This window comes from Colletotrichum tamarilloi (genome assembly GCF_030869305.1).
Source record: "Colletotrichum tamarilloi strain Tom-12 chromosome Unknown Scaffold_10.1, whole genome shotgun sequence".
NCBI lineage: Eukaryota > Fungi > Ascomycota > Sordariomycetes > Glomerellales > Glomerellaceae > Colletotrichum > Colletotrichum tamarilloi.
This window is the reverse complement of record NW_026849393.1, coordinates 289,472-302,098: the sequence shown is the minus strand read 5'-3', so window position 1 is coordinate 302,098 and position 12,627 is coordinate 289,472. Positions and strand designations below refer to the sequence as shown.

At 54.0% G+C, this 12,627-nt stretch overlaps 5 protein-coding genes across 5 annotated transcripts; 3 read left to right on the top strand and 2 right to left on the bottom strand.

Annotated features, from left to right (window-relative positions):
* Window positions 1–337: 337 nt before the first annotated feature.
* CTAM01_04250 (methyltransferase) lies at window positions 338–1,588 on the top strand (the record flags this gene model as incomplete). Its single annotated transcript, XM_060520280.1, has 2 exons — window positions 338–641; window positions 843–1,588. 2 exons carry the CDS (start codon window positions 338–340, stop codon window positions 1,586–1,588), a joined length of 1,050 nt encoding a protein of 349 aa, XP_060384925.1.
* A 112-nt stretch (window positions 1,589–1,700) lies between these two features.
* Window positions 1,701–2,725, bottom strand: CTAM01_04249 (tyrosine/serine protein phosphatase; the record flags this gene model as incomplete). The annotated part of the gene is made up of 4 exons (XM_060520279.1): window positions 1,701–2,057; window positions 2,124–2,259; window positions 2,327–2,509; window positions 2,619–2,725. The coding sequence occupies 4 exons, from the start codon at window positions 2,723–2,725 to the stop codon at window positions 1,701–1,703; spliced, it is 783 nt and encodes a 260-aa protein (XP_060384924.1).
* Window positions 2,726–5,201: 2,476 nt separating this feature from the next.
* On the top strand, window positions 5,202–7,667 carry CTAM01_04248 (uncharacterized protein; the record flags this gene model as incomplete). Its single annotated transcript, XM_060520278.1, has 3 exons — window positions 5,202–5,322; window positions 5,441–6,931; window positions 6,985–7,667. 3 exons carry the CDS (start codon window positions 5,202–5,204, stop codon window positions 7,665–7,667), a joined length of 2,295 nt encoding a protein of 764 aa, XP_060384923.1.
* An 810-nt stretch (window positions 7,668–8,477) lies between these two features.
* On the bottom strand, window positions 8,478–9,224 carry CTAM01_04247 (Frag1/DRAM/Sfk1 family protein; the record flags this gene model as incomplete). The annotated part of the gene is made up of 1 exon (XM_060520277.1): window positions 8,478–9,224. One exon carries the CDS (start codon window positions 9,222–9,224, stop codon window positions 8,478–8,480), a length of 747 nt encoding a protein of 248 aa, XP_060384922.1.
* A 1,977-nt stretch (window positions 9,225–11,201) lies between these two features.
* Window positions 11,202–12,503, top strand: CTAM01_04246 (uncharacterized protein; the record flags this gene model as incomplete). Its single annotated transcript, XM_060520276.1, has 2 exons — window positions 11,202–11,421; window positions 11,494–12,503. The coding sequence occupies 2 exons, from the start codon at window positions 11,202–11,204 to the stop codon at window positions 12,501–12,503; spliced, it is 1,230 nt and encodes a 409-aa protein (XP_060384921.1).
* Between the last annotated feature and the right edge of the window lie 124 nt (window positions 12,504–12,627).

Here is a 12,627-nt window from a genome sequence, read left to right as displayed (position 1 = left end):
GCTCAGGTACGTACCGATTCTGAGCTCCTTCCCCAATACGTTCTGCACCTGGCACCTGGCGCCTGACAATGGTGGTTGCAGTGAGTGGGTCTGTCACAATCGGGCATTGGTCGCATCGGCTGGCGGCTCTTCATCGCCCCGAAGGTCGGGTCCCACCACGACTTTTTTTTTCAGAGACAAAAAGTTCGACACGCGAGAAAATTTCCAAAAGCTTCTCTATCTCAACCACTCTTTCATTCCTAACCAACACTTGGGACTTTGGAGAGTCAGGCTGCCGCCCACACAGAAACCGGCTGTGAAACCGTCGAAAAGTTCGTCTCGGCTTCACACTAGTGAGATGACGTCTCTTGCGTCTGAGAACGCTGGGGCGGACGAGCAAGTTCTCGTCGAGAAGACGGCAGAGCTCCAGATCTCCAAGCCTGCAACCGAGGAAGAGCCTGCGGCTCACAGGTCGCATGATCCTCAATTCAACCAGAAGAGGAGCGATCCTTTCCAGTTTGGCAGTCGCTTGCTGGGCGAGCAGGATGATGTCTTCGAGTTCAATGCTTGGGACCATGTCGAGACTGACGAAGTGTACAAGGAGTACTCTGAGCAGCAGTACGAGATGCAGCGTCAGTCTCCGGTCTCCGACTTTGACAAAAGTAAGTTTACATTCCTAGCATTTCAATTTTTTCGATCCCCCGGTGTTATGATGATACCCCAGCAATACGCATAGTTCATCTGAATTCTATGATGAAACTTTCCTTAATTAGTCTTTCGCTCCCATCTGACTACACCACTATCAATGCCAATTATTTTGAAAGACGCTTGCTTTGATACAGCTTGCTAACAAGACTCCTCAGACAGATTGAACAACAACCCAGCCAGAATGTGGGATTTGTTCTATAAGAACAACACAGCCAACTTCTTCAAAAACAGAAAATGGCTGCAGCAGGAGTTCCCTATTTTGTCCGAGGTGACCAAGGAGAACGCTGGCAAGAAGACGATTCTTGAAATAGGCGCCGGTGCGGGTAACACCGCCTTTCCCATTCTCGCAACCAACAAGAACCCAAACTTGAGAGTCCATGCCTGTGATTATTCGAAGCAGGCCGTAGAGGTCATGCGGACCCATGAATCCTACAACCAAGACCACATGCAAGCCGACGTCTGGGACGTTACGAGCGAAGAGCTCCCTCCCGGACTGGAAGAAGGATCTGTGGACGTTGCTATACTCATTTTCATCTTCTCCGCCTTGGCTCCGAATCAATGGAACCAAGCTGTTGCCAACGTCCACCGTCTGCTCAAGCCGGGTGGCCAGGTCTGCTTCCGCGACTATGGAAGAGGTGACCTTGCCCAAGTGCGCTTCAAGAAGGGACGCTATCTCGATGAAAACTTCTACGTGCGCGGCGACGGCACTCGAGTGTACTTCTTTGAAAAGGAAGAGCTTGAGCGAATCTGGTCTGGCAAGACGCAAGAAGCGTTGGACAACGACACCAAGGTCGAATTTAACGTCAATGACCTTGGTGTCGACAGACGCATGCTCGTCAACAGGGCTCGTAAGCTCAAGATGTACCGATGCTGGATGCAAGGACGATTCACCAAGAAATGAGAAAGCCAAAGTTCACATCAATCGAAAGCTGAGGCGAGTGAGGTTTGCCAATGAGCTATTGTATTGCTGTACGGAGCTTGGGTGACGAAACAAGCCCCCTCCAGTCCTTGAATCAGTACAACAGCAGCTCCCGAAGCTTCAGGCGATCGGCTTGGCCAAACCCGATCTTGTCCAGATATTCGTTGAGCCCACCATGGACATCGTCGAGATGACGAGCCGTCCGAGCAATCATGTCAGGCGCCGTCTCGAACCAGTCGTCTGTGAGACCAATCTCTCTCATCTCGGCCAGTCTCTCCTCTCTCTCAGACTCGAGCGCACCACTGGTTAGCATGTAGTCATGCTCAATCGCCTCGAGCGGTACGTCCAGGATGAACAGAACGAGACTGACAATCAGCCCGGTTCTATCCTTGCCCTGTGTGCAGTGGACCAGAGTCGGTGAAGTTGCCGGGTCGATGAATACCCTGAGAGCCTGCGCATGAAAGCTCGTTAGATATCTGTACCCGCACCAAGCTGCCAGCGAATGGTATATTCGTACCTTTGCAATCTCCTCACCAGATTGATCGAGGGTGTCAAGGCCTAGACCAACTAGGCCACGCGGCAGCATTACCTCCCGAGACAAGATGGAGATGCCCTCATTGCGATAGCCGAGAGTAAAGAGACAGATGAGGCGGCTAAAGTTTGCGTACGCCGAATCAGCTGCTGTGGGGGATATGGAATAGGAAGCCAGGGACATCTCACCACAAACCCCACCAAGATACCTGTCTGATCAAGAACCACTCAAAGTTGCCGCCAGTGATTCTGATCTCGTGATACGTCAGACCCGAGATCTGGAATGGCTCGGCTAGTGCAGCATTGGACTCCAGAAGGGTGGGCACTTTAAGATCGGCCTCGCGCTTCTTGGCCTGCTTGACGTGTTCGGTTCTGAAAGGTGTCGTCACTCACTGGTCAGAGTGCAAGATCTTGCATTCCAGAGGAAGGGAGATTTTTTCTGTCTTTCTATGTTCTGAAGGACGGAACCACGTGCACTTACTTTGTACGCAGGTCTATCACCGCCTTGATGCCCAGCTCATCGCGGAGGCGTTTTCTGTCTGCCAAAGTGGCATCATCTTGGAGAAAATCAGCACCGAGGATCAACATGTTTGCGAAGATTGTGAGTCGCGTGGCATACCTGGTCTGGCGGAACGAAATACCAAGCCTTCCCTTACGAGTCTGACAAGCAAAACGCACGGATGTTAGCCTCAACTCACTACAAAGGCCTCTGTTCAGTGCAGGTAAGGGTGGATTAGCCAGAAAATGACATACCTTCTTCCAAGAAATTTGTTCACCGTTGAGCCGACATCACGAAAGTTGAGGACAGACGTGATCCCCCTATTATCCATGATTGACAATGTCAAAGCTTCTGAATGAGTTCGGTATAGAGAGAGCGCTCGCTGCAGATACCGGTAGTCAGCGGTTAACGGCTGGAGACTAGCAGTTCCGACGGCGCGTATCGGTACAGACAACTGGAAGGATGGTTGGCAAGGCGTGGTGGGTGTGATAGTGTGTGTGTGTGTGTGTGTGTGTGGTAAGGTAGCAAGCAGCTCTTGGTGTGAAATGTGTAGGAAAGGGGTGGCTGACGCCACGATTTGGCACGTCGAACAGAAACCCGGAGCATCGGAATGGGAAACGTGTAAGCGACGTAGGGCCCTCTTCCCATCGTTACCGTCATTCACCATCAGGCTCCCAGCCCGCCAACCTCATGACGGATAGGGAGCCGAGGTGAGGTTGGACGTGCTGGGATCCCTGGCCAGGGCTGGTAGATCCCTGCACGTCTCCAAAAGCTTAAGATCGGGGTGCGAGAGAGAAGGATACTGACTTTTGATGTCACCGATGGGTAAATTATGAGAGTGAGTGATCTGCACCCAGGGATTGCGACTATGGCCTGAACTCGCGCATTGTGAGCGGTCTGGGCTGTGAAGTCCAGAAGAGAGAGCTCGGTCTTCTTGCTGCTCCCATGCAATGTTTCCGGTCCATCAGAGCCACAGCAACGTGACCAGCAATTTCTAGACTTTCGGATTACAGCTTGCTTTCCATGATATCGGATGAATATGGGCTGCCTGCGCTAGATGGAAGAATCGACGTCTCAAGTTGGAGCTAAATTTGGGAATTACTTCAGCCTGCAGAGGCTTGCAGAACGCATCCATCAACAATCCGAGATGTGGCTGACTGTGTAGTCCATTCCATCAAACGAATCAGAAGGCTCGAGCGAGACAGCAAGCCTCCCAAGAGCTTGCATAACAGACTTCTGAATCTCGGGCTGCTCGATGGCTTTGTTTTTTTATCGGCCTAGGACCTCGTGCCTGTCTTTGACTATGGACGGGAGTCTCCTGGCCGCCCTCTTATCGTCTTCGTCACGGACGGTATCTCGGGCTTCCAAGTCGGTGAAAGGTGTAGAGGGAGATCCGATTATGGGCAACTGACACACCACAGGGCTAGGCTCTATCTGCTCGGTGATCCAGGTCACAGGTGATGGCCTAGACCCTAGATAGCTCACGCTCCAGGCCTGAATGGTCGCATTGCCCAATCCAAAGGCTGGAACCCGATCCGCCACTCAGCGCGACAGGGTCCGGACTGGCCGGCTCCAGAGACGGGCGGGTGCTGGACCGAAGCCACAACGGAGCGGACGATGGGCCATGCTGGCTTGTATGCTATGTCGCAGTGGTGCCAGTGGCCCAGTGGTGCGTTTGTTTGCCAATATCTCTCAGGACCTGGTCATTCGGTCGTTCGCAAAGGGAAATGGAATCCCCAATTCCCAATTCAAAGAGCTGGGGAGGGGAGGTGTGGTGGATGTTTGACAGGGGCAGAAGTGCTAGATGGCAGGTTACTACGCCCGAAACGGAAGGGAAGGGACCCCGCATGACGTAAGGCGCTGCTGTCGTCGCAGCTCACTATGACTAGCCACCAGCACTAACTGCGCACGCCGTATCACCATCATTGACCGGCTCCCGCTCACCAGTTTTTGGGGGGAAAGCAATACCTACTACCTCATCGTGCGCTCGCTCGCTCGCCCGCGCCGCGCCGCCAGTCTACCTTAGACGGGGAGTCTTCCCACCAGCCCACGCCCCCCTACCCAAGTGCCCCCTTTTGAACCAGAAAGATCTGCTTCTAGCTGTATGATATAACTTGCATGCCCTCTGTCGGGACCCCCCGCCTGCGCCTCGACGTCGCTCCTGGTCAATTTTTCTGCTCTCTGGTTTACCCAAGCAAGCACCCAAGCTCCCTGACCTCCCGGTTTTCGGCGCATCCTTCTTGCAATATACCCTAGTACGACGACTCATCTCATCTTGTGATACGACTTCCTCTTGCGACACTCGTGGAAGGGTAAGCAGGTCCAGAAATAACATCAGTCGGACTTCGACTTTCGGTTGTCAATCCACCAGCGGCGTTGCCCACGCGTCCACCTCAACCCGCGTGTAAGCCGCAAATCCGCTGCGAGCCTTCCCACTTTTCGACCTTCCGTTCCCTGTATTATACATCCTCGCTACGGTATATCCGCCCTGTGACGAACAGGCATCCGCAGCGGTTAAGTGGATATTCCCGGGATCGATACCACCAAGCCGGCTCCGGGCTGGCAATGATGCAAGCCAGCTCCTCCAAGACAGCGACGCAACAGACGCAGCAGATGCAGCCGCAGCAGCAGCAGCAAAAGTCAAGCACAGGCATGGCGGAAACACGGTACCAGGTACCCTCCACAGGTAACTTGAAACCTTACCTCATCCTCTCCTACAGAATACGAGGTTTCTACTTGGAGTTGCCCGAATAAAGAAAGCATCCGTGTTAATCATCAATTCTTCTTTTCCCTGAATATAGCAGCCCACTCGGGAAGATTAAAGTACGCCGACCCGCGGGATCTACCCAGCTTTCCATCCCCCGGTCTCAAATCCGATGGAGCTGCTGCCGGAGCTGCTGCATCGTTAGGTTGGGCCAACCAAAAATCAATCGACCTCTGGAAACCCGAAAAGTCAAACTCTGCATCAACCGCAGCTATGCTCGCAAAGGATTACAAAATGGCACCATCGTGGGAACCAAACTCCAGCTCCGCCGGGGCCAAGGCTGCTCTGCTGGCCAGCGCTTCAGCAAAGAAACAGTTCACCACCAACACGACCCCTCCTCCGTCTGCTACCGAGTCTTGGGGAAGCAGCGCTGCGAACCAGGCATTTAGACAAAGCCGCTCAGTCAGACAGCCCACCCAGACACCCGCCTCCGCCGCTGCCGGCCTTGGCTCTCTTTCAGCAGCCCAAAATGCCATGCCCGCGTCCAGGAGGACAAGGCCACGAGCCAAGTCGACCCCCGTACCAAAGGAATCCTATCCCGGAGAATCACGAGCTGCTGCAAACGCTTTGAGTGCCGCCACAGCAGCTCACAGCCCTTCTTTGAAGCCAAAGTCCCCCACTGAGAACACTGGCTCAGTTCCGTACACAAACCTGCCTCGGAGTATGTTCACCTCTAAGCCCGCTATCGGGCCTGAAGAAGATGAGAAGAAAAGAGCCGACGTTCTCCACGCCTCTGCGGTAGCCATGGCCAAAAAGATGTACAGCCAACAGCAAAGGATGGTCGACCAGGCACGAGTCCACCAAGCTGCAGGAGAGACCAGCCCCGACGATATCCAACCCAAACCTTATGTCAACCTCCAGGAAGCGGCATACAAGCTAGCGCAAGAGCGCTTGTCGAAACTTCATGTGGAGCATCACCAGAACCGTGACTACCAGGAATACTATGGCAGCAATACCCAGACCACGCCTCAGCGGAGGTTTACTATGAAGGGTAAGCTTAGACGGCGGTCCTCAAGCGACGGCGACGCAAGTCACGACAAGGAACAATCTGAGCGTATTCGAAGAGAAATGTCCATCTTCTCCTCCAACTTGACCAAGGTCGACGAGCAAAAGCGGACAAAGGATCGCGAGGCCCTACTAGCCGCCGCCCAACGCAACGTCAAGGCCCGCCTACAGGGCATGGACGATAAGATCTCAGCCGAGACCGGTATGGTGGCGCCCAGCTCAAAGAGCGATCGAAAGAGCGACTGGGAATCCAAGGCTCAGATGGCTGCCATGGCTAAGCACGAGTCTGCCAATGTGAATAGGGGTAAGGTTGACATTGGCGGCGGCATGTTTATGGATCCTGCGGCAGTCGACGAGATTGCTACGAGGAGAGTCCAGCCCGTGCTTGACGAGATCAATGAGAAGGCAGCCATCGAGCGGGAACGGCAAGAGATGCTCAAAGCAGAGGCGGAAGCCAAGAAGAGAGACGAAGAGAAGCGCAAGGAACGTGACAGAGAAGTTAAGGAGATCAACCGTAAGGTCATTGGTACGTTTGCGTGTTCCCTTATGCGCATCAAACTGCCTCTAACGTAATCACAGCGCAAGAGAAGCAGGAAGAAAAGGAGAAGCGTCACCGTGAGAAGCAAGAGCTCAAGGTCAAGAAGGAAGAGGAAAAGGCTGCCAAGGCTGAGGAGAAGCGCAAATCCAAGCTCCCCGAGATCACGCCGGGCGACTCGGCCGTCGCCGCGGCAGAGCCTAGCGAAATCTCACCCGTGAGCGACGACCAGGGCACCACCCACGCAGGCCAGCACAAGCCCGGGGCCATCAACACGAACAGGGAGAGCTCCGGCAGCGATAACCCACGCTCGCCCAGCGACAGCGGTTCGCCGACGAACAAGATGAAGACTTGGCTCAAGTCACGCTTCGGACGGCCGCGAGGCCGGTCTGCGGCCGGCGAGAATGCCGAGGAGCGTGGCTTCGTCGGCGGCGTCGCGCTGGCGAGGCTCGCCAACGAGAGCGCGACCAGTCTCGGTGATGCGCGGTCGGCTAGTATGAGAGAGGTAGCCATCGCCGGCAAGACTAGCGAGACGACGCCTAGGTCGGCAGCGGCGCAGGAGGGTGAGGTGAGCCCCGTGAGCTCTGATTCCGAGTCGGAGCACTTTGTCGAGGCGAGCGATGAGCTCGAGGGCCCCGTCTCGCCGCCGGCTGCTATTCGGGATCCGAATATGCACAAGACGCACAGCCCGACTAGGGATTCGCGGTTCCGAGAGAATCTTGAATAGATTGAGATAGATTGGTACTTGCGGTAGCGAACGGCCATTCCTTCATTTAGAAATGATGGCGTTTATGGATGGAACTTACTTACCGTTGAGGTACACTTCAGTTTGGCAGAGGGTGGGAAAGGGGTTTATAGCGAGGAGCTTTGGAGTGCATTTTTGGTTGAGGCATTCCTAACGTACAGATATAACATCGCTTCCCGATTGTTGAATGTTTATCAGCATCTATAGCACTTTACGTCAAATCAACGAAAATCATCTCTAAAGGCGCCATGGCTCACAGTTATAAAGGCTCTATCATCTCAAACGTAAGGCTACTTAGCAACGGTCGTATCTAGCCTACAATGTTGTCGTCTAGCGGGCTTCAAGCTGATCATGGCGGACGAGCAGCTTCCTGTCTATGCTCTGCGCTTGAAGCGCCTTGACTATCCTCGCATTCGATAGTGAGATGGGATGAAAGGGACAGGTATGCGTACGTACGGAAGTAGATCCATGGCGGCTAACATGCAAATTGACCTTTCCACTGCGTCACTGAATATGGAAATAGAAGGTCGGTGATATTGTATCGCACGTATGCAGTGGATTTGTAAATGCTACTCGTAATTCTAAGATGTGCGTCAAATGATTACGCCCAAAACGCCTGCTGTTCATCATCTTTGTCCCCTGGGTATGCAGATGCCAATTTATACAACGCGTGCCTCGTCATGCCCGCGATTACTTCTCCCGCCGATTCATTATCCATCTTCTCTTTTCTTTCAATCGTATCCTATTTCCCGTTTCATTCCCATTACCACATAACTCTTCATACCTCACTCTTTAAAAGTTCCCCGGTCCAGCGCCAGTCCATTGACTCATCCCCGGCTTCGAGAACCGGTTCGCCTTATTCCTCGTCTTGGATGCGGGCAACAAGTCGACGGTAAACGAAAAGATGTAAAACGAAAAGATGAAGGCGACGATCCACTCAAGGATCGCGGCGGCGTTGTAAATCTCCTTAAAGTTGCAGACGATAAACGCGATGGCGAGGACAATCTCAACGAGGATGAAGACGAGCTTGATCCAGAAGGAGGCGGCGAGGTACGTGTGGTCCGGGTACTTGATGCCCAGGCGCTGGTACTCCCAGCAGATAAAGATGGCCGAGAGCAGGTACCCGCCCATGAAGAAGAGCAGGAAGAGCAGGTGGAGGTTCTTGTGCCGGTAGGTGTCGAAGATGCTGAGACAGATAAGGCCGACGGTGCCGACGATGGCGAAGAAGATTGTGAAGCCGTAGAGGATCTTTTCGCCGATGGAGGTGTTGGGCACGAGGCGGCCCTTGTGGCGGAGCCAGCGGTCGGAGAAGAAGGAGAGGTCGAGGAAGACGGTGGTGAGGACGCAGCCGGTGATGAAGAGGGGCTTGAGGTAGTAGGCGCCGACGTCGCTGATGTAGGCGATGCTCTGGGGCGGCGACATGGAGGGGTAGACTGCGCGGTGGGTGTCGATGATCCAGTAGAGGAGCATGCCGAGGAGCATGCCGAGCCAGACGAGGCCCGATATGATGGGGAAGATCCAGTATGATAATATTCTCATGTTGGGCAAGTGTGTGTATGTGTCTGCCTTGGCGTTTGGGATTTTGTCTTTCTGTGAGAACGTAAGCTTGTGTTGCCAAGTATTCACGATGGTGTTGAGCCAAAGGAGGCTGTTCGCTGAGGGAACAGTTGGCGTACTACACTCAGGTTCACGACGCCAATTGGGAGTGGTGATGACGAGGTATGACGATTGAAGGGAAAGGTGGACTCAAAATTGCATCACTTACCAAAAAAGCATGTGTTCACTATCGTAAACGTTGTTCGTGGCAGAGCCTGAAGGGATCACGAGACTTTGGGCTGAAGGTGTGAAAAAAAAAAACAGGGACTCGAATAGGAGGTCTGACCACGTTTGGTAGGTATTATGTCGTTGGTTGTCGTTGGTTGTAAGTCTCATACGCGAAAGGGAGCGCGCGGGATGGGTCCTTAATGAATGTTGCGCGGGAGATGCCTGCGTACGTCAAACATCGGGCGGTGCCTGGAGAAAAGAGAGCAGAATGCGCTGAGGTGTGTCCCCGGAGGTCGGGTAGGCGGGCTTAAGAGGTGTCATCGGCGTCCCGTTACCCGTATGTTGGTTGCCCGATGGGTCCGGGCTGGCGTGCTGCGGTCGGGCGCACTCTCTTTTTTCTCTCTGACTCTGAGGAGTAGATTCTGGTATTATTGAGCCAATATCGTTCGGTAGCCCCCTTGCAAGCTACCTAGTCCAAAAAGTTCTGAAGTCATGGATTCGATCGGCACTTGGAGCGGACACTTGGTGCGCAAGCTTCCCGGCTGGGGCGCGCGTTGTGGGGGGAACATGTCATTGGTCTCGCGGAGTGCAAGTCAACAGGGGGATGACGTAGTGGCGCGGCCAACCGTAAGGTCCCCTACCTGCTGTGGTACAGGCTAACAAACTCTTAGACCGCAGCTTCGCTATCGCAAAATTCGCGATTCGCCGCGAGTCTGGCCGGATTAAGCGCCTACCTAGAGGGAAATTATCGGGGCTTCCAGCTCGCCTGATTCGATCAATTGCTGTTTCTCTGATTTGAGTTTATATCTTTTTTTCTTCCTTGTTACTGGTACTGCATCCGGTGAAGCAGGTTCAGAATGGAATCAATGAATCGGCCACACGTTCATTCTCTGAGTCTTCCACACCACCTACATTGGCTGCTGACAGATGGGCAACTCTCATCAACATCCTGCCTGAAGGTCAAGGAAAGCCTTGAACTCATTTGTGCATGTTCAGCCTTGGCAGCCACATCTTTCGGAGAGACGGGGAACAACCATGTCCGCGAACCAACGACTGACAACACCACCATCTCGGATCCATCCGAGTTGGGCATGTGTTCTGCTGCACCGCCGCAATTTCTAGGTGCTTCCCCAATACAAAGTGCTCGTACGGACACAACAGCACTAGGAAATATGGCGGGTTCGGGGACCGCTCCATAGTAAATTCCGCTCCGCGCCCAGCGCCCATGTAACTCAAACGATCGTCGCGCCGCGTATGATGATGGCGCAAGGAGCGCAAGGTACGACGGCGGAAAGAACACAGCCAACTTAGATCTGGTGATGTTGGATAATGATGTGGTTTTGCGCAGTGAGACGTTCGGTGGAACATTAAAGATCATGAGGGACTTTTGTACTGTTGATTGGTATTGTGGAGGTTTCCTCCGCCTAACATACTTGCCTTCTGTCATCCGAAGTCTGCTGCAATCCAATTCAGTCGAAATGCACACACAGAGCTTCAGGGTCGAGTCGCGAATGCTGCCGCAAAAAGCATAAGGATGCAAAACTAGAATCAACCAACCAATCGGCCCCGGTTTCAAGCCCGGGAGGGGCGTACCTTCCGGAATGTGGCTTGATCCTAGCTGTGGCACCTACAGCCAATCATCATCCGGTGCGTCTGACGAGGCTACTATTGCCTACTGACTTCAGCCGTCGCCTCGTCCCTCCATCAACTCCCAAGACTACATTGCGGCGACATCAGTCACGGCCGTACACGATGTCGGCATCACCACTCGTCGTCCGTCCCGCCGACGCGTTGAAGCCAGCGGGGGCTGTCGGCTCGCCATTCCGTAATTTGTCATCGGCTCAGGTTTCCTCGGGAAATGGCACCCCGCAGCCATCCAAGGACAAGAAGGCCGCGCCCATCCCGACGACAGCCCCGACTCTGGATCTCGCCGAGCAAATGAACGAGGTCGAGAAGAAGCAATATGTGAAAGGTTAGTAGAGGGATCACGAACGGACTAAATGGCGCGATAGAAATGGATCTCTCTGACAAGCTCTACCTACAGGAAAGAAACTCGGAGAAGGTACCTACGCCATCGTCTTCCTCGGTCACCTCCGATCGAATACATCCTCCCTCGTCGCCATCAAGAAGATCAAGGTCCAGAAAGAATACCAAGAAGGCATGGCACCCGACGCCGTCCGCGAACTGAAGCACCTTCAAGAGCTCCAGCACCCTAACATCATCTCCCTCCTCTCCGTCTTCTCCTCCAAGGACCAGAACCTCAACCTCGTCCTCGAATACCTGCCCTTGGGTGACCTCGAGATGCTCATCAAGGACACGGCAAACGTCCGCTACGGTGCCGCAGATATCAAGGCCTGGATGGGCATGCTCACCCGCGGCGTCTGGTTCTGCCACGAAAACTTTGTCCTGCATCGCGATATCAAGCCCAACAATTTGCTGATCGCCGCCGACGGCGAGGTGAAGCTTGCCGATTTCGGTCTCGCGCGGAGCTTTGCGGACCCGTACCAGGTCATGACGAACCAGGTTATCACGCGCTGGTACCGCCCGCCTGAATTGCTCTTTGGCGCGAAGCACTACAGCGGCGCCGTCGATGTCTGGAGTGTTGGATGCGTTTTTGCGGAACTCATTATTCGTGCGCCGTACATGCCGTCCGAGACCGAGGTTCAACAGATTTCCCTCATTTGCCGTGCCGTCGGTACACCGACGGAGGATAATTGGCCCGGAGTGACCAAGCTTCCAGCCTACACGGTGCCGGATGATGCCGAGCCCGTCAAGGGCAGGGATTTCTACCAGGCCATGTTCGGCACCGTGGGTCCTGAGGGTGTCGATCTCCTAATGAAGACATTCATTCTCGATCCCAAGAAGCGCATTACCGCACGAGACATGCTGAACCACAACTGGTGGCGCACGGAGCCGAAACCTTCACGCAAGGAGGACCTCCCCAAGAAAGGCGGCGGCGAAGAAAAGATGGGCGCGGACCTGAAGCGACGTCCAGGCATGGTTGATGAGGATAGGGGTGCCAAGGTGGCTCGCAAGCTCAACTTTGGAGCTTAAATCTGCACTTCCACATGGTTTTACGAATTCTTTCCACACTCGCAAACAAAAAAGTATGTAGCATCACGGGCGTTATGGCAGAGGCAACCGGGTTAAGGGACGGGGGGTATATTCTTTTAAGGAT